The following is a 24,567-nucleotide window of genomic DNA, read 5'->3' on the forward strand; positions in this document are numbered from 1 at the left end:
ATAGATGGCAGCCCACCAGGCTCTCCTGCCCCTAGGATTCTCCAGGCAAGAACACTGGAGTGGGTTGCCATTCCTTCTACAATGCATGAAAGTGAAAAGTGAAAGGGAACTTGCTCAGTCGTGTCCAACTCTTCGTGACCCCATGGACTGCAGCCCACCAGGCTCCTCCGTCCATGGGATTTTCCAGGCAAGAGTGCTGGAGTGGGGTGCCATTGCCTTCTCGTGTCTCTTAATCTAGAATGGTTTGCAGCCCTCTCCTCCACCACATTTTTAATGTCAGCTTTTGAAGAAACCAGACTAGCTGATTTGCAGCATGTTCTACATTGTAGATTTGTCAGATCGTTTCTGTATGGTATCATGTAGCTTGTTCTCTGATTCTCTGTATGTCCTGTAAACTGGACTTCAATGTAAAGTTTATATGTTTTTGGAAAAATACTTCATGGGAGATGCTGTATCTTCATACTGCATCACATTAAGAGGCACATAATACCTGATTCACTGTTTACACTGCCAATTTAGATGCATGGGTTAAGGTGACAGCAGGATCTCTCTGTTGGTAAAGCTGTGTTTTTCTCTTTGCAGTTAGTAGTCTTTGGTCTTGTTTTGTTTATTGTAAGCTGGGAAGCCTTTCTGCTCTGAGCCTAGTTATTATGAAAATAAATTTAAAATTTTCAGACCATCATTTTTGACTCCGGAATATGGCATACCATGTTACTAAAACTGTTTGCACTTCCATTACAAAACACCACCTAGTGATGCTGGGTAGAATAAACTTTTTTTTTTTTTTTTTTAAACACGTAACCTGAACTGAAAGAAGTAAGGAAAATTCTCAGGGACCCCAAAAATAAAAGGGAACTAAAAATGAGCAGTGTGCATGTGACTTAATGCTGTGGCAATTCTGGGGGGCTTTTCTAGTTTCAGTAACCAAAAGACTTGCTTTTTTTTTTGCAGCCGCGCTGTGCGGCATGCAGAATCTTAGTTCCCCAACCAGGGATTGAGCCCAGGCCCCCTACAGTGGAAGCGTGGAGTCCGAACCACTGGACCACTAGGGAAGTCCCTAAAAGACTTGGTTTTAATGCTCACGAGGAGTCCAAGAGACAACATTTTAGGCCTGTACGGAACAGAAATAGAGGTGAGAATCCCCTATGAAAGCCAGGATCCTTAAAGGCACATGTTCAGGGAAGGGAGGTGACCATAACAAATTCCATCCCCTAGTTCAAGGAAACAAAAATTTTCTATCTCAACCTAGGCTTTGACTAGAGGTGGGTGGAAATCTCCCCTGAAAATTTAAGTATGAACCAAACTCATATGAGTTTAAATTATTTTTGTCTGAGATCGCTAAGCTGAGAAATAAGTACAAAAAATTATTCAAAACACTTTATATATCCTTGCAGTAGCTGGCAGAAGCACATGAAAACGGCTCTAGAGGAACAGGTCCACAATCCAAACCATACAGGATTCTTACAGATAAAGTCCTAGTGAAGACAGGCTGCTCTTAAAAAATAACAAAAAGCACAAGGAAACAATTCATTTACTATGAACAAAAGTCACAGATACAACAGGCAGCAGCAGGAACTGAAAACATCAGAGAATGGAGCCATTGACTATATAAAATAAATGTATTTAAACTATTAAATACAGAGATTTGAGAAGAAAAGAAAAAATACTTTGGAAGAGACAGATTTGGAAAAAAAGAACTAACTAGAATATCTTAAGAAGTGAAGATAGTGGTCTTCTATTCAGCAGGTAGTTATATTATCTAGTACATATTATGGGCCAGGCACTGAATAAAATAGAAAAAACTATTCCATGGAGCTTATATTTTAGTGGATGGGAAACAGACCAAAATATATAAGCCTAATATGCCAGGTAGTCATAATTACCAAGAAGAAGAATAAAACTTTTTAAGGGGTTACAGAAGAATGACGAAAGGTGATAATTGTTTTTGTTGTTGTTTTCCCTAGTAGATGTATTAGGGAAAATCTTTCTGAGATATGAAGCAAATAAGGGAGCAAGCCACATGGCTAACAGGAGAGAACAGGGAGACTAAACAGACTGGAAAGGGAGCAGCGGGAGGGTATTGGAAGATGTAAAGTCAAAAGATAGTGGGCCAAATTATGTAGGGCCTTAGAGACTATGATAAAGACTTGCAGTGCTCTTCTGGTTACTATTGCTGTATATATAACAAATTAGTTACCCTAAACTTAGTAACCTAAGACAGCTGTTTTTTGTGCTTTTGGATTTTGTGGGTCAGGAATTCATTCAAATTTGGCCCAGCCCTGATGGTTTGTTTCTGCTTTACAGTGTCTGGGGCTGCAGCTGGAAAGCTGCAGAAGTGGGAAAGAGGTATTAGTTGGGGTCTGGAATCATCTGAAGGCTCATTGACTTACATGTCTGGTGCCTGGGCTAAGATGACTTGAAGAGTAGACCTGCCAACTGAAGTGTCTACATGTGACCTCTCCCTGAGGCTTTGCTTCTTCACACCATGACAGCCTCTGGGAAGGTGTACTTCTCAGAAAGCAGTTCAGGTTTCCAGACTTCAGTGTTCCAGAGAATAAGACAAAACCTGCAATGCTTTTTGACCCAGTGGCAGAAGTCACTCAGCATCACTTTTGCTATATTCTACAGATTGAAACAGTCATGAACCCACCTAGATTCAAAAGAAGGGAACATAGATCCCCATCACCACCACCTCTTGATGTGAGGACTTTGAAAGAATTTGGGGAGACAGTGTTTGTAAACCACCACAGATGCCATTAAAGCATTTTGAGCCAAGATATGATACCACTTAAATTTTAGAGCGAGCCCTCTGATTTCTCTATGGAACATAGACTGAGAAGGGCAGAAGCGGAGTTTAAAAAATTGCAGTAGTCTGAGCAGGAGATGACAATAGCTTGGACTACCCACTCCAGTACTCTTGCCTGGAAAATCCCATAGACGGAGGAGCCTGGTAGGCTGCCGTCTATAGGGTCGCACAGAGTCGGACACGACTGAAGTGACTTAGCAGCAGCAGCAGAATAATAACATGAAAGTGGTGATAAGGGGTTGAATTTGAAATATATCTAAAAAGGAGTGCTGACAGAATCTACAGAAGGAAGGCATGTAGGGTGTGAGAGGAATGAAGAATGACTGCATGGAGTTTGATGTGAGCAGTTGGTTAAATGGTGGTGTCCTTTACTGAGGAGGAAAGCACTAGGGGAAGAGAAAGTTTTTATCCCAGGAGTTCATGAATTCAGTTGTGGACATAAGTTCATAAAATGCCTGTTAGACACCCAAATGAAGATATCATTTAGACAGTTGAATATATGTAAAAAAATTTTTAGAGGAGGGATAAGGTCTAGGAATATAAATTTGAGAATTAGCATATGGATGCTTTTTTAAGCTATAGGAATATATGAGATTATGTGGAATATATAAGATTATGTAGGGTAGGGAGTGAGTGCAGATAGAGAAAAGGTACACAATTGAACCCAAGCGCATGCATACAGTTAGAATTAGGAGTATGAGTAGATACTAGTCAAGGAGAGTAAGAATAAATGATCATGAAGACAAACAGATGTGGAATTCCCGGCCAATCTAGTGGTTAGAATTCCAGGCTTTGACTGCTGTGGCATGAGTTCAGTCCCTGATTGGGGAACTGAGATCCCTCAAGGCCGAAAAAGAAAAAGACATATAGATGGCAACAGGTATGTGAAAAGGTGTTCAGCATCACTAACCATCAGGGAAATAACAAAACCACAGTGAGATATTATCTCATACTTGTTATAATGGCTGTTATCAAAAAGACAAGAAGTTAGTATTGGTGAGGATGGGAAATGGGAATCCTGTGTACTGTTGGTGGTAAATTGGTGCAGTCATTTTGAAAAACAGTATAGAGGTTCCTAAAAAAAAAAAAAAATGAAACTAGAGCTACCATATCATCCAGCAGTTCCACTTCTGGGTATTTATCTAAAGGAAACAAAAATACTAACTTGAAAAGATAATGCACCCTCGTGTTTTTTGCAGTATTATTTGCAATAGTGAAGACATGGAAGCAACCTGAGTGTCCATCAGTGGATGAATAGGTAAACAAAATGCTGTGTGTGTGTACATGCACACACACAAAATGGAATTATTAGCCGTGAAAAGAAATCTTGCCATTTGTGACAACATGGATGGACCTTGCGGGCATTATGCTCAGTGAAGTAAGTCAGAGAGAAAAAGATAAATGCTGTATAATCTCACTGATACGTTGAATCTAAACAAAACAAAAACACCAACTCTTGGGTGCAGAGGACAGATTGGTGGTTGCCCTGTGGGGTGGGAGGAGTGAGACAAAAAATGAGGGGAGGGGATCAAAAGCTACAAACTTCCAATTATAAAATAAGTCATGGAGATGTGACATATAGCATGGTGACTGTAGTTAATAATACTTTTTCTAAAAATTGAAGTATAATTGATTCATAACGCTGTTTCAGATGTAATGCAGAGTAATTCAGATTATTTTCCATTATAGTTTATTATATGATATTGAATATAATTCCTGTACTACACAGTAAATCCTTGTTGCTTACCTACTATATAACAGAACTATGTATATAGTTTTCAGACAAAATAAGCTTTGAGGCTATAATTAGAAGAAATTTTAAGAAACATTGTATTTACTTACTTCAGTTCACTGGATCTTTGTTGCTACAGGAGGGCTTTCTCTAGTCGCTGTGAGCTTGGGCTGCCCTATAGTTGCAATGTGAGGGCTTCTCACTGCGGTGACTTCTCTTGTTGTGGAGCACAGGCTCTAGAGTGCCTGGGTGCATTAGTTGTGGTGTGCGGGCTCAGTATTTGCAGCTTGCAGGCTCCAGAGCTGGGGCTCGGTAGTTGGTGGCATCCAGGATTAGTTGCCCCAAGGCATGTGGAGTATCCCTAGACCAGGGATCGAACCCATGTCCCCTGCATTGGCAGATGGATTCTTTACCGCTGAATGACCAGGGAAGTCATCCTGGAAGTCCTAGTGGAACTTTTATGATACAAATAAATATAAATTGTAAAAGAGAAGATTGATAAAGGAAATTTTAAAAGACTGAAAAAGTCTTTATTTCATCTTTGTTTTTAAAAGAACTTTTTGCAGGTATGGTGTTTTAGATTGTCAGATACTTTCTCTTGCAGTATTTTAAAGATGTTGCTGTGTTCTCTTTTGCATTGTTTCCATCAAGAAATCTGATGTTATCCTTGTCTTTACACGTAAACATATCTTTTCCTTCTCTCACTTTGGCTGCTTTCAAGATTTTGTAGTAGTTCTTTTTGGTTTTTTTGGGGGGGGGGCTACACTGGGTCTTCGTTTCTGTGCGCAGGCTTCTCGTTGTTGTGGCTTCTCGTATTGCAGCGCGTAGACGCTAAATGTGCAGGTTTTAGTCATAGCCATGCAGGGGTTTAGTTGCCCCAAGGTATGTGGAATCTTCTCAGAACAGGAATTGAACCTGTGTCCTCTGCATTGGCAAATTCTTAACCACTGGACCACCGGGGAAGTCTGTTTATAGTAGTTTTGAGCAATTTGATTATGCTGTCCCTTGGTGTGGGCTTTTTTCCCCCCATGTTTCTCATGCTTGGGGTTTGTTGAGATTCTTGGATTTGTAGACCTAGAGTTTTCATCATTTATTCATTTGGCCATTATTTCTTCATATTTTTTTTTCTGTGCGCTTCATCTCTCTCCAGTCTTTGAGAGACTCCAGTTAAATCTGTATACTTGGCTGCTTCAAGTTGTCCTCTAGTCCCCTGAGACTTTTATTTTTTTAATTTTTTCTCTTTGTTTAATTTTGGATAATTTTTATTGCCATATCTTCTGGTTCAGTAGTCTTTTTTTTTTCCTTTAATAATCGAATCTGCTCTTGTTATCATCCCTTGTGTTTTTAAACATCTTTATTGAGATATATTTCACATACCATAAGATTCACCCATTTATATACAGTTCAATGGTTTTAGTATAGTCAGAGTTGTGCAAATGTTACCACAATCTAAAATTAGAACATTTTCATCACTCCAAACAGAACACACCTACCCCTTAGCAGTCATTCTCTATTTTGCCCCTCTCCTCAGCTCTAGGCAACCACTGGCTACTTTGTTTCCATAGATTTGCCTTTTCATGTAAAGGGAATCATACAATATAGGGCCTTTTGTGACTGGCATCCTTTACTTCAGTTCAGTTCAGTTCAGTTGCTCTAGGATAGTGTTTTCAGGGTTCATCTATGTTGTAACATGTATCAGCACTTCATTCCTTTTTATGGCTATTATACAGTGTTTATACAATGACTGTGTATCATTGTATGAATATACCACATTTTGTTTATCTGTTCATCAGTTAATGGACGTTTGGGTTGTTTCCACTTTTCAGCTATTATGAATAATGCTGCTATGAGCACTCGTGTACAGATCTTTGTGTAGAGATAATGTTTTTTGGTTCTCCTAGCAGTGGAATTGCTGTGTTATATGGTAACTCTATGTTTAACTGTGTGAGGAACTGCCAAGCAATTTCCAAAGTGACTGTATCATTTTACATTCCTACCAGCAGTGTGTGAAGATTCTACTTTCTCTACGTGCCCAGTACTTCACCTGTCTTTTTTATGATAGCCATCTTTCAGCAGCTCTTCTGTGGTACTTTGTCCTTTTTGAAATGTAGCTGTCTTTGTCTCACTGTACCCTTACACCCTCATCTCCATCTCTTCAACTCAAGAGTCTGCCTGGCTCTCCTCGTTTCCCATCCCTGCATCGTGTCCTAGAAATGCTCCTGTGGCAGTGACCAAGTGAGTTACAGAGCTTATTGCATTTGTGTCCTGTCCCTCTGGGATCACTGTCCTTGGTAGCCTCATGTCCAGTGTCTTGAAGACTTTGTTTCAGGTGTTTTGTCTAGAGGTTTTTTGTTTCAGATGAGCGGTCATATCTGGCCTGTGTTACACCATCTTGACTAGAAGCGGAAATCACAGCATTGGTTTTAACATCAACAAATTGGTGCCTAAATGCTGAACTGGAGAGAGCATTACTAAATCAAGTATTTTTTGCTATGGAATTCTACACAGCAGTTAAAACAAATTAACTAGAGCTTCATATATTTACTTGGATAAATTTTAAATATTAAAAATTAAGCATTAAAAAAGCAAATGAAAAAGGATACATATAAGAACTACTTTTAAAATTACACAAACTAAGGAATTCCCTGGTGGTCCAGTGGTTAGGACCCCACCCTTCCACTTAAGGGGACCTGGATTTGAGTCCTCGTCAGGGAACTAAGATCCTAAACAAATAAAATATACAAACTATACTATATATTCTCCCTGGTGGCTCAGAGGGTAAAGCGTCTGCCTACAATGCGGGAGACTTGGGTTTGATCCCTGGGTCAGGAAGATCCCCAGGAGAAGGAAATGGCAACCCACTGCAGTACTCTTGCCTGGAAAATCCCATGGACTGAGAAGCCTGGTAAGCTACAGTCCATGGGGTCGCAAAGAGTCGGACACGACTGAGCTACTTCACTTTCACTTTCTTTCATATATGTACTAGAATGATAACAAATCCACTATAATGCCTTTCTCTGAGGAGGGAAGAAGGGAGGGTAGAATGGTTTGGTGGGAAAGTTACACAGGGCGCTTCAACAGTATCTGTAATGTTTGTATGCATGCCAAGTCACTGCAGTCATGTCTGACTCTTCATGACCCCATGGACTGTAGTCTGCCAGCCTCCTCTGTCCATGGGATTCTCTAGGCAAGAATACTGGAGCGGGTTGCCATTTCCTCCTCCATATCCCTTCTCCAGGGGATCTTCCCGACCCAGGAATTGAACCAGGGTCTCCTGCATTGCAGGTGGATTCTTTACCAACTGAGCTTTCAGGGAAGCCCAATCTATAATGTTTAGTTCACTAAAAAAAACTTTAATGTGATTAAATGAGGAAATACATATACAGGGCCTTATATATTGCCTACTAAATAGCAATCGACTCAGTAGATATTAATTCGTTTTGCTCACCTCTAACCCTCCTTCCTCTTCCATTTCAAGCTCTTCTAAAAGTCTTCACTGCAGACCTGTATTTTGATTTGGGGGTAACAGTGAGTTGAAAACTTGACAAGCATGACTCTAAAGCTGTGTCACCATCTGGCCATTATTTTTTACAACAGTTAGCAATGAATTTAAAGCTGGACATTCTTCTGCTGTAATTGTTGGACACAGGTACTCTTTCATTTGTTGACGTGTCATGCTTTCCTAGTTTTCCCTTAGCTCTCTTAGTTTCCTCTGACCAACCAATCCTTAAATGTAGGTATTGCCCAAGCCCTACCCTTGGCTCTTCCTCCGACTGTATATTCAGTTTCATTCATCCCCATACATTATTTCAGTTATAATGAAATAATAATGAAAGAATTTCTTCTTTACCTGTTCAAATATTTATCCCCAGCTCTGGCCTGAACTCTGGTGCTCTTGTTTGTGTACCATATATTCACCTGTTTATTGGGTATCTCCACCGTGATTTCATTTCAGCATTTCTGACAGAGCTGTCTATCCAGTTGGATATTTTCAGTTTAGGTAACAGAAAATCCAGTTCATACTGGCTTAAACATGAAAGGAATTTGTTGGTCTGTTTAATAGGACTAGCTTCAGAGTAGTTTGATTTGGTGGCACAGCTATGTGATTAGCTCTCCTCTCAATGTTCTTCAGTGCACAGCATCTGCTTTATCTGCAGACTGCCTTCCCTCATGACCAAGAGGGCTGCCAATAGCAACATGCCAGCACTACCTGTTTTCTCATTGGGGCTTCCCTGGTGGCTCAGAAGGTAGAGAATCCGCCTGCAATGCAGGAGACCCAGGTTCAGTCCCTGTGTTGGGAACATCCCTTATACAAGAGAATGGCTAAATTTTCTCATTGAGAGGAAGGTAATAGAATTGATAGGACTTAGTGACTTAGATTTAAGAGTCTGGGAAAGTTAAGGATGATTTCCAGGCTTCTAGCTTTTGCCTCTGGATGAATTGAATTCAGTATGAGGAAGAAAAAGCAGGATATAGCAAAGGCAGAGATAATGAGTTCTTGTAACATCTGAGTACTTTAGTTACATACACATCTGTCTCCTGTCAGAATGAAATTGTTAAAGACAGTAACCTGGTCTTTTTTTCACCTTTACTTCTAGTACCTAACCCAGAACTTGGCACATTGTATATATTTAATGTCTGTGGGGGATGGATGGGTTGGATACATGTGCAAATGCATGAATCCACAACACTGCTTCTTAAGATTATTTTGCTCTGAGCAGGGAGATGTACTGTATAATAGATTTTTTTTTGGCAGGGTGGGGAGGAATAGCTGTAAAATTAGGATTTTTTTAGTGTGGATGATTTTTTTTCAGTTTTACTTATTTATATTTGACTGTGCCAGGTCTTTGTTGCTGTGTGGGCTTTTCTCTAGTTGTGGAGAGCAGGGGCTACACTCTAGTTGCAGTGCCCATGGCATGTGGGATCTTCCCAGACCAGGGATCAAACCCATGTCTCCTACATTGGCAGGCAGATTCTTTACCATTGAGCCACCAGGGAAGCCCTGTAATAGATTTTTGAAGTGAGCTAGACATGCTTTGGAATTCTAGATTCACTGTCTAAAGCTTTCCAGTCTTAGGATACTTGATTTGACACTTTTTCCACCTCTAAAGTAGAGATAATACCACTTAGTAACTTGTGAAGAGATTTAAATAAGGAAGCATGATAAAGTGTCTAGTAACACGTTTGGCTTTTAAGTAGGTACTTAAGAAATATGGTTATTATTTGAAGCCTGGAAAAAGCAGAAAAGTTTGATTAGGTGTTAAAAGACAACATACAACATTCATTTTACAGAATTTTTGTTTTTCTTTTTGGAGAGGAATTTGTGTGTGACCAGCTTAACATTGGAGCAGGAAATGGCAACCCACTCCATTATTCATGCCTGGAGAAGCCCATGGACAAAGGAGCCTGGTGGGCCACAGTCCATGGGGTTGCAAAGAGTGGAACACAACTGAAGCAACTTAGCACTAACTCAGCTCACATTGAATATTATTTTTACAGCTTTATTGGCGTATAAGTGTATGATTCAGCGGTTCTTCTTTAAAATAAATATACAGAGTTCTGTGGCTATAACTACAATCTAGCTTTAGAACATTTTCATCACCCTGAAAATACCACTCATGGCCTTTTTTCATCTGTTTTTACTAAATTGGATTTTTTCCCTTGTTGTGGCAAGCTATACATAACATAAAATTTACTGTTTTAACCTTTTTTGTTTTTATTTTTTTAATATTTATTTTTTATCTGATTTATTTATTTGACTACACCAGGTGTTAGTAGTAGCATGTGGGATCTAGTTCCCTGACCAGGGATCAGACCTGAGCCCCCTGCTTTGCAAGCACAAAGTCTTAGCCTCTGGACCTCAGGGAAGTCCCTAGTTTAACCATTTTTAAATGTTGAATTCAGTTTTTATTACTTTCACAGTGTTGTGCAGCCGTCACTACTATTCATTTAAGAACTTTTTCTTCATCCCAGAGACAATGTTCCCATTAAATAGTAACTCCTCACTACCTTCTCTCCACCCCAAGTCACTGATACCCTCTATTCTGCTTTGTCTCCTTGAATATGCCTTGCTGAGTCACTTCAGTCATGTCTGACTCTTCTTGACCCTATGGGCTGTGGCCCACCAGGTTCCTCTTATCCATGGGATTCTCCAGGCAAGAATACTAGAGTGGGTTGCCATGCCCTCCTCCAGGGGGAATATGCCTTAGGTAACTCATATAAGTGGAACTGTAAAATACTTATATCCTTCTCTATCTGGCTGACTTCATTTAATCTGGTTGTTTTAAAGAGTCATCCATATCTCATTGTATTTTGAGGCAGGCATGGCTGTGAGTACATACAATTGGGTCAGTAAAGTCAAGAGTGGGCAAGGAAAATTTAATCAGAGTTGTCAAGCCATCTGTTGGGAAAGATTGCTTACCTCAGACATTCAAATATCTGGTTCTGGTTTCTCACAACTTGCGGTGTACCCATTTATGTCATTATAATAAAGGGGAAGTTATTTGAACTGACTTAGTTATTTGTATAACCATCAGTTGAAGAAGCCAAGCTAATGATGGCATCCCAATTTCCAGCCAGCACCAGGTGGTTGAATTTTATCATTTTGTCATTCCCTCAGTGCGCATAAATATAATTTATCTCAAAACAGTCTACTGTATTAACACACATTCATATATTTTGCTGTGTACTTTACTGAAGTACTTTTTTCACCTAGGTGTATAATTAGTTGATTTTTTACCTTTTGCAATTCCTCATGGTATTCTCAATCATACTCTCACTATGAGGTGTTGATCAAGTTACCCAAGACATTGTTACTGTGGAATTAGGGCTTAACTTTTTGATGTTCATTTAACTTTCCAGTCAGTCCATCTGGGGGTGTTTTTCTGAAGAGGTAAACCACTTCAGAAATAACACATGTCAAAATAAATCTTTGGGGAACCTGCAGCTAATGAGTGTTTCTATGTGTTATAATATGTTTCATATCTGAAGCTGTTTAAAGAGAATTAAGAGGATACGGAGAAATTGGAGCCCTTATACTCTGCTGGTGGTAATGTAAAATGGTGCAGCCACTTCGAAAAAACAGCCTAACAATTCTTCAAAATGTTAAAAAGAGAGTTACCATCAGTTCAGTTCAGTCGCTCAGTCGTGTCCGACTCTTTGCGACCCCATGAATCGCAGCACGCCAGGCCTCCCTGTCCATCACCAACTCCCAGAGTTCACCCAGACTCACGTCCATCGAGTCAGTGATGCCATCCAGCCATCTCATCTTCTGTCGTCCCCTTCTCCTCCTGCCCCCAATCCCTCCCAGCATCAGAGTCTTTTCCAATGAGTCAACTCTTCGCATGAGGTGGCCAAAGTACTGGAGTTTCAGCTTTAGCATCATTCCTTCCAAAGAAATCCCAGGGCTGATCTCCTTCAGAATGGACTGGTTGGATCTCCTTGCAGTCCAAGGGACTCTCAAGAGTTTTCTCCAACACCACAGTTCAAAAGCATCAATTCTTCGGCGCTCAGCCTTCTTCACAGTCCAACTCTCACATCCATACATGACCATTGGAAAAACCATAGCCTTGACTAGACGGACCTTTGTTGGCAAAGTAATGTCTCTGCTTTTGAATATACTATCTAGGTTGGTCATAACCTTCCTTCCAAGGAGTAAGCGTCTTTTAATTTCATGGCTGCACTCACCATCTGCAGTGATTTTGGAGCCCAGAAAAATAAAGTCTGACACTGTTTCCACTGTTTCCCCATCTATTTCCCATGAAGTGATGGGACCAGATGCCATGATCTTCGTTTTCTGAATGTTGAGCTTTAAGCCAACTTTTTCACTCTCCACTTTCACTTTCATCAAGAGGCTTTTGAGTTCCTCTTCACTTTCTGCCACAAGGGTGGTGTCATCTGCATATCTGAGGTTATTGATATTTCTCCCGGCAATCTTGATTCCAGCTTGTGTTTCTTCCAGTCCAGCGTTTCTCATGATATACTCTGCATATAAGTTAAATACCATAGGACCCAGCAATTCTACTTGTTGGTATATATTCAAGAGAATTGAAGACATGTCCGTACAGAAACGTGTGTACAGAAGTTCATAGCAGTATTCATAATAGTAAAAAGTAGGGGACTTCCTAGTGAGCCAGTGGTTAAGACTCCGTGCTTCCACCTCGGGGGGCATGAGTTCTATCTCTCGTCAGGGAATTAGGATCCTGCATGCCACACAGCGCAGCCAATAAAATTAAAATGTGGGGGAAAGACCCAAATGTCTATCAATTGATAAATGAATAAACAAAATATATATCCATACAATAGAATATCAATAGACCATAAAAAACATGAAGCAATGATATATGCTACATGAATGAATCTGAAAAACATAATGGTAAGTGAAAGAAGCCAATCAGACTACATATTGTATGATTCCACTTATATGAAAGTCCAAAATAGGCAAGTTTAGAGATAAATTCTATTAGTGAGGTATAAAGGTAAAGGGGGAAGAGAATGACTTGCTAATGGGTATGGGGGTTTTTTTTTAAGGAGGAGATAATGAAAATATTCTAAAACTGATTATGGTGATCATTGCACAACTCTGTGGGTATACTAAAAGCCACTTAATTATACACTTTAAATAGATGAACTGTGTGAAATGTGAATTATATCTCAACAAGGCTGTTCTTTGAAAAAGAGAGTTAAGAAACATGACTTGAAAATTCAGAGGTCTGAGTTCTGACTTCTCTCTGTTCTCCAAAAGTTCTGTCTTTTTTTTGTTGGAAATTCTTTTGTTGGTTACTCTTTTTCCTCATTATAATTAGAAGAGTTATATTTTACTCTGCACTACAGGAAGGAAAATGCCACAAGCACACACATACTTTTCTTTGTAAGAGCACCAATTAACATTGGTAATCTGCTCTGTCCTACTATTTGAGTCTGTGAATTATCAAGCTGAATCTTGTATCTTATGTGTGAAAGTTATATCCTGAGGGTATAGAAATTAAATTTTACTGAACGCTTTTCTGAGTACCCACTTTTACAGATGAAAATTGAGATTTGGGGAGGTAAAGTAACTTTTAAGTACTTGACCTGTAAAAGTAAACAGCAGTTTGAACATGTGTTTTGATGCATCAGAGATTTCTTTCCAGTGTCACATTGCTGTTTCCTACCAGGAAGGTAACCCTGGATTTGCAAGTGTTGGAGAAATTTTGTAGCTAGATTTTGTTAGTGTAACAAATCAAAATGAGAAGGAAAAATGATAAGTAGCTTGCCTGTAATAATTTTGCTGTGAGAGTGAAGAACGTAGTGCCTTCTATCTTCTATGTGCCTGAGTTCTTTGCTGAACAAAGTATCCTAAGATACTGAATCTGTAGAGACTTGAGGGCCCCTCTGACCCTTGCTGTATCCAGACAACTGAGGGTTCCTGTTAGATGCCCTTTGTCTAATTAATCTTTCTCATATTTCTCCATCAAGTAAGATAGGCCAGTTAAAGATATGCATGGGTGACCTGAGGAACCTCCCGTTCATAAAAGAGTCTTTTCCATGAGAAGAATTTGGCAGGAGAGTTAAAACCAAAGCTTCTGACTTTGAGCATGCATACACAAAAGACCAGTCACAAAAGGATGTTTACTTTTTTGAGAGATGTAGGCTCTTAATGGATTATCTCAGTGAGTATGGTCTTTGGTATCAGACATCTGTACAGTAAGAACCTCAATTACTGGAAGGCATTTGAAGGTTTACTTTCACTGCTGAGGTTGAGATGATACCTCCTTTAATACAGATCATCTAGGAAGCTATAGGGTTAGAACGTTAGCTCAGTTAACTTTGACCTTCCATTTATATGCCTGTGATTATTCTTTCCTTGTGGACTATTTAAGGGACTTTATTCTGATTGCACTCGAATGTTTCTTTCCATAGGATGGATAGAATGACAGAGGATGCTCTTCGCCTGAATCTGTTGAAGCGGAGCTTGGATCCAGCTGATGAGCGAGATGATGTCCTGGCTAAACGACTCAAAATGGAGGGGCATGAGGCCATGGAACGTCTGAAAATGTTGGCACTGCTCAAACGAAAGGATTTGGCAAATCTTGAGGTGCCACATGAGTTACCCACTAAACAAGATGGCAGTGGAGTCAAGGGCTATGAAGAGAAGCTTAATGGGAATCTCAGGCCTCATGGAGACAGCAGGACTGCTGGAAGGCCAGGCAAAGAAAACATCAATGATGAACCCGTAGATATGAGTGCCAGACGGAGGTATGGCTTGATTCAACTGCCTCCATAGTTAAGGTCTTCTCATAAACTAAGCCTATGAAAAAGGAATGGATTCCAATGAGAGGAAGGGGTTTTTCTTCCTAAAGCTTCTTGAATGAAGGTGTATCTGTGCCATCTGGCTTGACCATGAATTCCACTTGTTTCCAAATGAAAATAAGTGCCTCTAAAAATTATTATCCTTAAGATAAAGTAGCCGTTTCTGGATCAAGAAGGCAGTAAGAGTTGGTACCCCAACTAGAAGTGAGTTAATATACTTACGCTCTAATTTTAGACTGTTGTAGGAGGCAAAAACAGTCATTTCTTCAGATCATCCCAGGAGTTTTGGGATCTGTTTATTATGGATACCCAACTTTTATTACCTCAAAGAGTATGGGCCTCTCTTTTCTTGTGTGTTCTATCTTCTTCATGTGCTAATCATCTGCATTTTTTACTTCATTTGTGCCACATTCCCCACACCCCAAACATGCATACACATTCACTTATACAAGTACACTCATGCTTGTGCTTGCTCTCACATACACATAGCAAGAAAGAAGAAACAAGGAATGGTTACAGTCTTACTTAGGTTTCTTTCTCTACCTTTTCATGGTAACTTTTAGTATTGTCCCAGAGTTATTTTTTTTAAATCACACCCAATAGGGGAACAATATTCTTGGTAATAGCATTAAAAACCCTTAGGAAACATCAGAAAAGTTCTGTAGAGGTTGTGGAAGAAGAGAAAAATTTGGGGGAGCAATATGTAGTATCAGCAAAATATTATAGACTAATCCTTAGACCTTTTTAGAAAAAAAGAAAACTAGATGAGTGAGATAATGCACCTGAGTAATCCACTTGCCCCATAGTCACCCTTAACCTTCTGGAGCAAATGACTAATCCTCCTTCACTGGGGTCAATGAAGAGGAGAAATGTTAGGTGGATTCCTTACATCCAAATTTGGAACTGAAAATGTATTTTTCATAGAAACATTGTTACACATTTTAGTAAGGTCTCAGTGTTGTTGGAATTATACTATATCACAGATAAATTCTGTTGAAAGTTAGAGTACCCTGAAAACTCTCCCATTGCATTTAATTTTATTAGAGGATTGAACTTTTGAAACTTTGAAACTTGATTCTTTGGAAACTAGGAACTGTTCTTCATGTTCTCCAAGAAAAGAGGCTTGATGTAAACCACCTAGATCCCCATTCTGCATGAAAAAAAATAGGCCCTGTCTATCCTGTCATTCTTCTTCCCTTTCACCAGACCAGATACACTAACAGCTATTTCCACTTAGCCTCAAGCTTTTTGTAAGAAGAAATAAGATTGATAGATTGCTCACAGTGGTTTCTTTGATATGAATAAAAGGAGGAGGGACTTTAAAAGCAGAAAGAAAGAAGGGCTCTTGACACGATAGCCATATCATAATTGCCTAAATATCTTTTTTTTGCCATCAATTGTGCAAGTTATGGTATCCATGAAATAAGATATGCATGAAACCAGCACTGCTTAGGTTTTGGAATGCTATCGAGACATGGCAGTTCTGGTTTTGTTTTTATTACCTGGATAAAGATTAGGAGTTTTATAGTTTCTGAGAATCTGCCAGTCTGAGTTACAAAGTGATAGCAGCAGCAGGTCTGGCTTTCAATAATATCTAATTGGTAGGGTTTCACACTTAAGATGGAGATGGCGATGGCACCCCACTCCAGTACTCTTGCCTGAAATATCCCATAGACAAGGAGCCTGGTAGGCTGCAGTCCATGGGGTCGCTAAGAGTCAGACACGACTGAGTGACTTCACTTTCACTTTTCATTTTCATGCATTGGGGAAGGAAATGGCAACCCACTCCAGTGTTCTTGCCTGGAGAATCCCAGGGACCGGGGAGCCTGGTGGGCTGCCGTCTATGGGGTTGCACAGAGTTGGACACGACTGAAGCGACTTAGCAGCAGCAGCATACTTAAGAACAGCAAGTATTGTAAATCATATGTATGTTTGGGAAAGTAGCAAAATAACTTCTGTCCCCAGAAAAGTTTAAGAAAAAGCTAGAGTTCCAGGTCAAAAGTAAAAAAAAACAAATTGAGGAATGAAACTTGACTTGGGCTTTTCCTTATCTGTGCTGTTTATGTAATATGCATCAGTTATATTTGGGAATAAAATATCATTTAGGGTTTTCTCAGATACTGCTGCTACTGCTAAGTCACTTCAGTCATGTCCGACTCTGTGCAACCCCAGAGACAGCAGCCCACCAGGCCCTGCCGTCCCTGGGATTCTCCAGGCAAGAACACTGGAGAGGGTTGCGATTTCCTCCTCCAATGCATGAAAGTGAAAAGGGAAAGTGAAGTCGCTCAGTCGTGTCTGACTCTTAGCGACCCCATGGACTGCAGCCCACCAGTCTCCTCCATCCATGGGATTTTTCAGGCAAGAATACTGGAGTGGGTTGCCATTGCCTTCTCCTTTCTCAGATACAGCTTCCTGATAAATGTCTCTCAATTCCAAAATCTCCATACTGTAATGTCTCTGCATATTCTGTTGCTGGATAGTCCTTAAGTAATCGGTGGCACTCATTTGAGCAAGGAAGAATTCCTTAGGTTAGAAATAATTTGTGAGGTGTGTATCCAGCCAGGCCAGGATGGAAAGAGCTTCTGACTGTTGATGTAAACATTGGGGAATCATGTAGAAGAAAGGGAAATCTACCAGACCTCAAAGTTGTTTACTCATGTTAGGGATGGGGGTGGGGCATGAAGGACTATAGAAATGATAAATAAAAATGCAGTATGTTTAGGCCTGACCATTACTCCAGGAACTGGAGGTTAGAGTATAAAAGGTTCTTTTCTCCCTTTAGTGACTTCTTTTTTCTGTAACCCAACATTTTCAGCTTGTGTCTGTGACCAGTGGTTATAAAGTGATACAGATGAATTTAGTAATTCCCAAGATAGTTGTTATTATCACTGTCTTCCTAATTTATTTCCTCATCTAAGCTTGGTTGTTTTAGTAACCTCCGTTTTACCCTGTTGAGGAATTGAATGCCTATCCCAACCATCCAAGGTGCCTTGTTCAAAAGGCATCCAAGTCCCAATGGCATCTGAGACAAGAACCCCTGAGAAATGGTCAAGAGGCTCTCAGGACTAAAGATCTGTGGTTATAAAAGGTTTGAGTTACAAGTTTAAGTAAGACCTAAGAATACATTGTTTTAGACCTACACACTCCTGACTACACTGTAGATTTCGAAAAAGTAGTCAGCGAAGATATCTGAATTAAGAAATCAAGAGAGAATTATAGGATATGGTCATTGACTTAGGAATCTCAGGCAGTTAGAATTTTCAGGATTCTTGTTATCTAGGTGTTAAAAAGTGAGTGCCATTTTTTATTTTAGAGGGACAAGATGCTTTTAAGACTAGCCCCAGAAAGATCAAAACTATAGTTGTCTAATAACTAGGATTGGCCAGAGGGCATAGCCAGTGTGAAAGGTTTAGATTTCAGAGTCATTTCAGAGACAGTTTTTTTCCTGAGGGAAGATGGTAAGTAGAACTTGCAAGTAGGTACAAGACCCATACATTTAATTGTGGAGTTTCAATCCTCCAGAAGGCTGTAGACATTATACTTAGCACTGTCCATTCTCTCAAGCCACTGACAACAGTACCTTCTTTTGGCCTTTTGGTTTACCCTTGACAGGACAGACTTCACTGGAGTTGCCACATAACCTCCTTTCTTGTAAATCTTCAGATAGCCAGGATCATGTTCTTACCAGTATCATTCTGATATAATGCCCCCTTAGCAACGTGTCCTTTGTACCTGGGGTGGACAAGTAGGCTCTACTGCCTTTGCCTTTCTTCCCCTGTCAGGCTAACCATTTCCTTCTTGAACCTCAAGACAACCCAAAAGGAGACTGAGTTATAAGAAAAGCACTTGGAATTTTTATTAAAATTGGTATGATAAAAACACTTATCTTTTACTTTCATTCCTAAAGCCATTCAGTGTCTTTGTGTCTGGATCCTCTATAAGGAATTTAGATGGGAAAAGTTCTTTTGCTGTGGTTTTGTCAACACTTCCATTTTGGTTTCTTCTTTATCCTTTGATTTGGATGTCTCTGTCTTCCCTGGGTGAATCAGAACAGACTTAAGTTTCTTTGGATTTCTTTGTTCAGTGTAGAAAAGTTTTCTTAAATTTTCTATGAACTTTGTTGGAAATAGCTTAATTTTTCCTTTTCTTGTCCAGTGAACCAGACCGAGGAAGGCTAACTCCCTCCCCAGACATCATTGTTTTGTCTGATAATGAGGCTTCCAGCCCCCGTTCCAGCTCCCGAATGGAAGAAAGACTCAAAGCAGCCAACCTAGAGATGTTTAAGGTAAAAAAAAGAGATTCCTTTCATCATTTCTTGCTTCTACTATTCTTTTTAATTCCCTGAGAGTCCCATTTCTGGTTTTTTTCTTTCAGTGTTTACTTTTTGGATCTAAATAACTACAAGTGGAGAAGAAAGTTTGGAAAAGTGTAGTTTATCTTTGGAAAATGAAAACTTCATAATTCAGATCATGTAAACTCAACTCTTAGCTGGAAATACCTTCTATACTGTATCCTGGCTCTCCAAATATGGAGGAATTCCTAAGTTTTTATGTATTTCTGGAGGAAACATGGGTTTGAAAGATTAAGGAACATTATTTTCAAGGAAAGCAATATCTCCCTTTGGCCATTCTTCTGCCAGGAATCTGGTTAGCATTTATATATGATCTCTTCTTTCGTTCTGTAAGCTATTTTTGAATACCTAACGAATACCAGGCACTGTGCCAGACTGTGTGCTAGGAACACAAAGGTAGCAATTTCCATTGCACCTGTGCTTCTTGTGGAAGATGAAGGTTTTTGACCTAGAAGAATAGATCATCTTGCAGGAGTGTACTCTGAGTAACTGCTACTATAGCTGATAGTCTCCATGTTTCCTCAGGGGAAAGGCATTGAAGAACGGCAGCAACTCATCAAGCAGCTGAGAGATGAGCTGCGATTGGAAGAAGCCCGACTGGTGCTGTTAAAGAAACTGAGACAGAGTCAGCTACAGAAAGAGAACGTGGTTCAGAAGGTACTGTGCCCAAGAAATAAAGGACTAGCAGAAAGCAAAGAAAAACAGAATGGGCTACCCCAGGTAGATTCGGCAGGGTGGCTCATTCTTCTCTGGTCCCCTGGGGTTTAGTCTCTAGGAACAGTGTTATTTTTTTATTTGGGGCCTTAATCAAGAAAACTATGCTTCTGTTTTTTCATTTTCCCTTCTGGTCAACAGGAGCTTCAGACTGACAAGGAGTTTTGAAAGTCTAGAAGTGTACCAGATTTCTACCTCTGATTACTAGCCTTTTCCACTGTCTCATTTTCTCCTCTCTCCTAGACTCCAGTTGTACAGAATGCAGCATCTATTGTTCAGCCATCTCCTGCCCATGTGGGACAGCAAGGCCTGTCCAAGCTTCCCTCCCGGCCTGGGGCCCAAGGGGTTGAACAGAATTTGAGAACATTACAGGTATGTTACCCATAGTGTGATCTTAGTTTCAGGGAACTCTGTTATCCTATCTCGGTTTTGGGTCTTTTGTGAAGATCACAGAAAGAACCTGGCCTTGATAGACATGTCATTATTATCGATAATCCTGTTGGTCCTTAATGGCATGATTTAGTCTACAGTAGAAGGATGAATAACTGATCTTTCCACTGTAGTCTTTCTACTTCTTAGCCCTTTTCCATAGAGGGTTAAGATAGTTTATACCAAAAAAGCCAGGGAATTCCTAACTACTAATCAAATTTTACAGTGATGGCAGATTTATCCCATAGATCATTAGACAGAATTACCAAGTATGACTATCTTTCTACTTAGCTATATATTATAGACAGTGTTTTCTGTTTGGCATTTTGTGAGGCATTTTGCCACCTACGACCATATCTTTTCACACTTCAGGGTCACAGTGTCATCCGTTCAGCGACCAATACCACCCTCCCACACATGTTAATGTCTCAACGTGTGATTGCGCCAAACCCAGCCCAGCTACAGGGTCAGCGGGGCCCGCCTAAGCCTGGCCTTGTACGCACCACAACACCCAATATGAATCCCACCATCAATTACCAACCGGTAAGAGGGAGCCCTAATATGGAAACAGAAAAATCTTTTATTTGCTTTCCCTGTTGAAAAGGTCATAGATTTTAAGTTTTTGGACTAGGACAACAAAGGAAATTTTGGTGGGTTGGCAGTGGTCCCAAAAGTGAAATCATGAGGAATTTTATGAATATAGCATGTGCGTGCTTAGTCATTAAGTCGTGTCTGACTCTTTGCAACCCCATGGACTATAGCCCACCAGGCTCATCTGTCCGTGGAGTTTCCCAGGTAAGAGTACTGGAGTGGGTTGCCATTTACTCCTCCATTGGATCTTCCCAACCCAGGGATCAAACTCGAGTCTCCTCCATCTCCTACATTGGCAGGCGGATTCTTTACCACTGAGCCACCTGGAAAGCCCACATGAATATAGTAGTAGAGAAAAAGGGTTATATGCAGAGAAGGGTTATGAGCAGCAATAAGCTAAAATATGTCTAGAAGAAAGAACTAGAGGGATCTAAGGAATAAGAAGCATAAAGGATGTAAAACAAAGAATCCTGAATCTTTGCAGTTTTAGTTCATAGCCACTGTCATTCTCCTCTCCTGTGTGCCAAAATCCTTTTTCAGTGGAGAAGTGGGACACCTCGTGTCGTTTTCTGAGTTTGGGGGAAGCTGTGTAGGTCAGACTAGGATCAGGTAATGTTCTCTGCCACAAAAGTAAAAATTGATGCTTTCTCTCACATATCATCACTGACCCCTACACTCAATCTGTTTCAGCAGTCAAGTTCTTCTGTTCCCTGTCAGCGCACAACATCCTCTGCCATCTATATGAATCTTGCCTCCCATATCCAGCCAGGGACCGTGAACAGGGTGTCCTCACCACTCCCCAGCCCCAGCGCCATGACAGATGCTGCCAACTCACAGGCTGCAGCCAAATTGGCTCTTCGCAAACAGCTGGAAAAGACACTCTTGGAGATTCCACCCCCTAAACCACCTGCTCCCTTGCTTCACTTCCTGCCTAGTGCAGCCAATAGCGAGTTCATCTACATGGTAGGCTTGGAGGAAGTCGTACAGAGTGTCATCGACAGCCAAGGTAAGGCTGTTTGTTGGCCAGTCTTTTTATCTAAGTAAAAGGTTGCCAAACTTGATTAGTATGGACAGAGTATCACATGATACTGTGTAATATTAAATAACCTCTCCCTGACTTTTACCAAACCACTCCCATCCTTTATTCAGAGGCTATTTAGGAACAGCATATCAAAAAGCTTATTTATTTTTGGCCACACTGGGTCTTCATTGCTGCATAGGGACTGTGTCTAGTGGCAGCAAGCAGGGGTTGCTCTCTATTTGCAGTGTGCAGGCTGGAGCCCTTTGACTCTGACACACATTTTCTTCTCAATATTGCATAATAGGAAATCAGAAAACTTGGGTTTTTATCATCCCAGTTTTGTCATTTGGAGCTGTGTTTCTTAGACTTAGTTTCCTCATTTGTAAATAGGGATCAGTTCAGTTCAGTTCAGTCGCTCAGTCGTGTCCGACTCCTTGCGACCCCATGAACTGATGGTACTATCTAATTCCCTAAAGTGATACTTTGCAATCAAATGAAATGTAAATATTTTATAAATTTCAGAGTCACTTTTTTAATTCAGCAGAGTAAACTCCTGGAAAAAGATTCATCTGATGAAGAGAAACAGGAGATGGAGTGGAAATGTGAGACCACTGATTATTATTTTTGTTGGCATCTAGGGAAAAGCTGTGCCTCTCTTCTGCGGGTCGAACCCTTTGTTTGTGCCCAGTGCCGCACAGACTTCACCCCTCACTGGAAGCAGGAGAAGAATGGAAAGATTCTGTGTGAGCAGTGTATGACCTCCAACCAGAAGAAGGCTCTAAAGGCAGAACACACCAACCGGCTGAAAAATGCTTTTGTTAAAGCCCTACAGCAGGAACAGGTAAGAATTCTGACTTCTCACCAGCCACCTGACCAAGTTGGATTTTACCAAAAGGCAGTTCTTTCTAGTTTAGAGGAGTTGTCTGTGTGAACACTACAGTCCAGGTGATCTAGGTTTCTGAAGCGAAGTTCCTTGAACCTAGAGGCCTGAGTTCCCTTTATACCCTTCTTACCATTCTGCCTTTCCCATTTCCTTTTGACTACTTCTGATTGAGTAAGAGTTTAATGACACATGATGTCTGAGGTTAAGGGAAAGGGACAAAGGGCTGAGAATCTTGGCTTTCCCTGATAGCACTGAGGAAATTCCTCTATTATTGACTTCATTTCCTCAAACAAATGGATTTTGGTGAAAAGGATTTATATTTGTACTAGAACTCTCTTTTAGAGAAGTAATTATCTGCAGTCCATATTTGACAAAGAAATGACAAAGGGAAGGGTAAATTATAAAGTAGCTCAGTGAAGATTAGTGATTGCTAGTGTGTGTGAATTCTTCATACATTATTAATAGAATGAGAATATCTTGGAGCAGGGAAGAGGTATTGGGAAGCTCAGATTATTTTCTGCCCCACCACCCATCAGACCCCTCTGGGTAGCATCATGGGTCTTCTGGAAAATGGGTAGATAGGAGTCAAAAATAAAACTTCAGTAACTCATTGGCCTTAATTAATTACATTAGTCAGCTCATCACCACCACCTAGATCTCCAGCCAGCTTCTGAGAGCCAGCTTTCCTGGGGAGAGGGACTCCTTAAGTATTGAAGCATTGAGGTTGCTGTACCCAGAGATCCTAGTGCAACTACCCCACCAGACTCTTTTGCCTTTTCCATATCCCTCCAACTGGCTGGCAGCATTAGAGATAAGAAGACCTCTAGGTTTTTTGGTTAGGAAATTGGGCGCTGTCCTGCCCAACTTGACCTGATGACTCCCAACAGGAAATTGAACAGCGATTACAGCAGCAGGCAGCCCTCTCCCCAACTACGGCTCCAGCTGTGTCCAGTGTCAGTAAACAAGAGACCATAATGAGACATCATACGCTCCGGCAGGTGAGGATTTCTCTTGAGGTTTTGTCAGTCATTTATTACAGTTCGTCCTTTGTTCTGTGGAGAATCATATTGCTCTTCTGTACTCCCATATTCTTTCCTCCCCCTCACACCTTCCATCGTGGCAAAGTTATGACTGCTCGTCTCCTCCTCATTGCAGGCTCCGCAGCCCCAAAGCAGCCTCCAGCGTGGTATTCCCACATCTGCCCGTTCCATGCTTTCCAACTTTGCACAGGCACCCCAGCTGTCTGTGCCGGGTGGCCTCCTTGGTATGCCAGGTAAGAAGGGTTGATCTGAGAACTTTTCTCGGGAATTGACTGGCTAGTTTGCAGTTCTTTAGCAGCTCCTTTAGGTGATTGGTTCGGTCTTTTGTTTTCTGCTCTTTCTTTAGGCCCTCCTCCCTTCACTCTTGTTACTCGGCAAACGTTTGCTAAATCCATATTACATGCCAGGCACAGTACACTAAGGTTTTGGTGGTGAAAATGACATGGTCCTCTCTAGTGTGCCCTTTTGGTGGGCATGTGGTTATTGATCTCTTTTGGCCAGAATATCAGGGTTAACTGTCCTGATCCTGGTTGAGTGACCTAGGGAAGTTTCTTCAGAGTCAGCAGCCCCCAAACCAAAGCTGATTCAATAATTCCCCTCTCTTTGTCTTGATTATTTTCCTCTCACCACTATTTTCTTTGACTCTTCTATACCATCAAGACCATGTTGATTAATCCTGGTAGGTTTGAAGTTTGGGGAAGGCCTCCCTA

The 24,567-nt window shown here is 40.6% G+C and overlaps 1 protein-coding gene across 6 annotated transcripts in view; it reads left to right on the forward strand.

Moving 5' to 3' along the window:
- Nucleotides 1-24,567, forward strand: part of GATAD2B (GATA zinc finger domain containing 2B) — an 83,892-nt gene that overhangs the window by 53,565 nt on the left and 5,760 nt on the right. For 3 of the 6 annotated variants that reach the window (XM_010802875.4, XM_005203652.5, XM_005203654.5), the window contains 9 exons: nt 14,439-14,774; nt 18,984-19,113; nt 19,705-19,836; nt 20,137-20,265; nt 20,695-20,865; nt 21,604-21,919; nt 22,573-22,775; nt 23,705-23,815; nt 23,973-24,090. In XM_010802875.4, the coding sequence (XP_010801177.1) occupies nt 14,440-14,774; nt 18,984-19,113; nt 19,705-19,836; nt 20,137-20,265; nt 20,695-20,865; nt 21,604-21,919; nt 22,573-22,775; nt 23,705-23,815; nt 23,973-24,090 (1,645 nt within the window). In that variant the 5' untranslated portion in view covers nt 14,439. Of the gene's footprint in view, nt 1-4,005; nt 4,185-14,438; nt 14,775-18,983; nt 19,114-19,704; nt 19,837-20,136; nt 20,266-20,694; nt 20,866-21,603; nt 21,920-22,572; nt 22,776-23,704; nt 23,816-23,972; nt 24,091-24,567 lie in introns of those variants that run through there. The other 3 variants (XM_059882393.1, XM_005203653.5, NM_001192047.1) reach the window with 3 other exon arrangements.

Source organism: Bos taurus, chromosome 3, assembly GCF_002263795.3.
Source record: "Bos taurus isolate L1 Dominette 01449 registration number 42190680 breed Hereford chromosome 3, ARS-UCD2.0, whole genome shotgun sequence".
In the NCBI taxonomy this organism is placed as follows: domain Eukaryota; kingdom Metazoa; phylum Chordata; class Mammalia; order Artiodactyla; family Bovidae; genus Bos; species Bos taurus.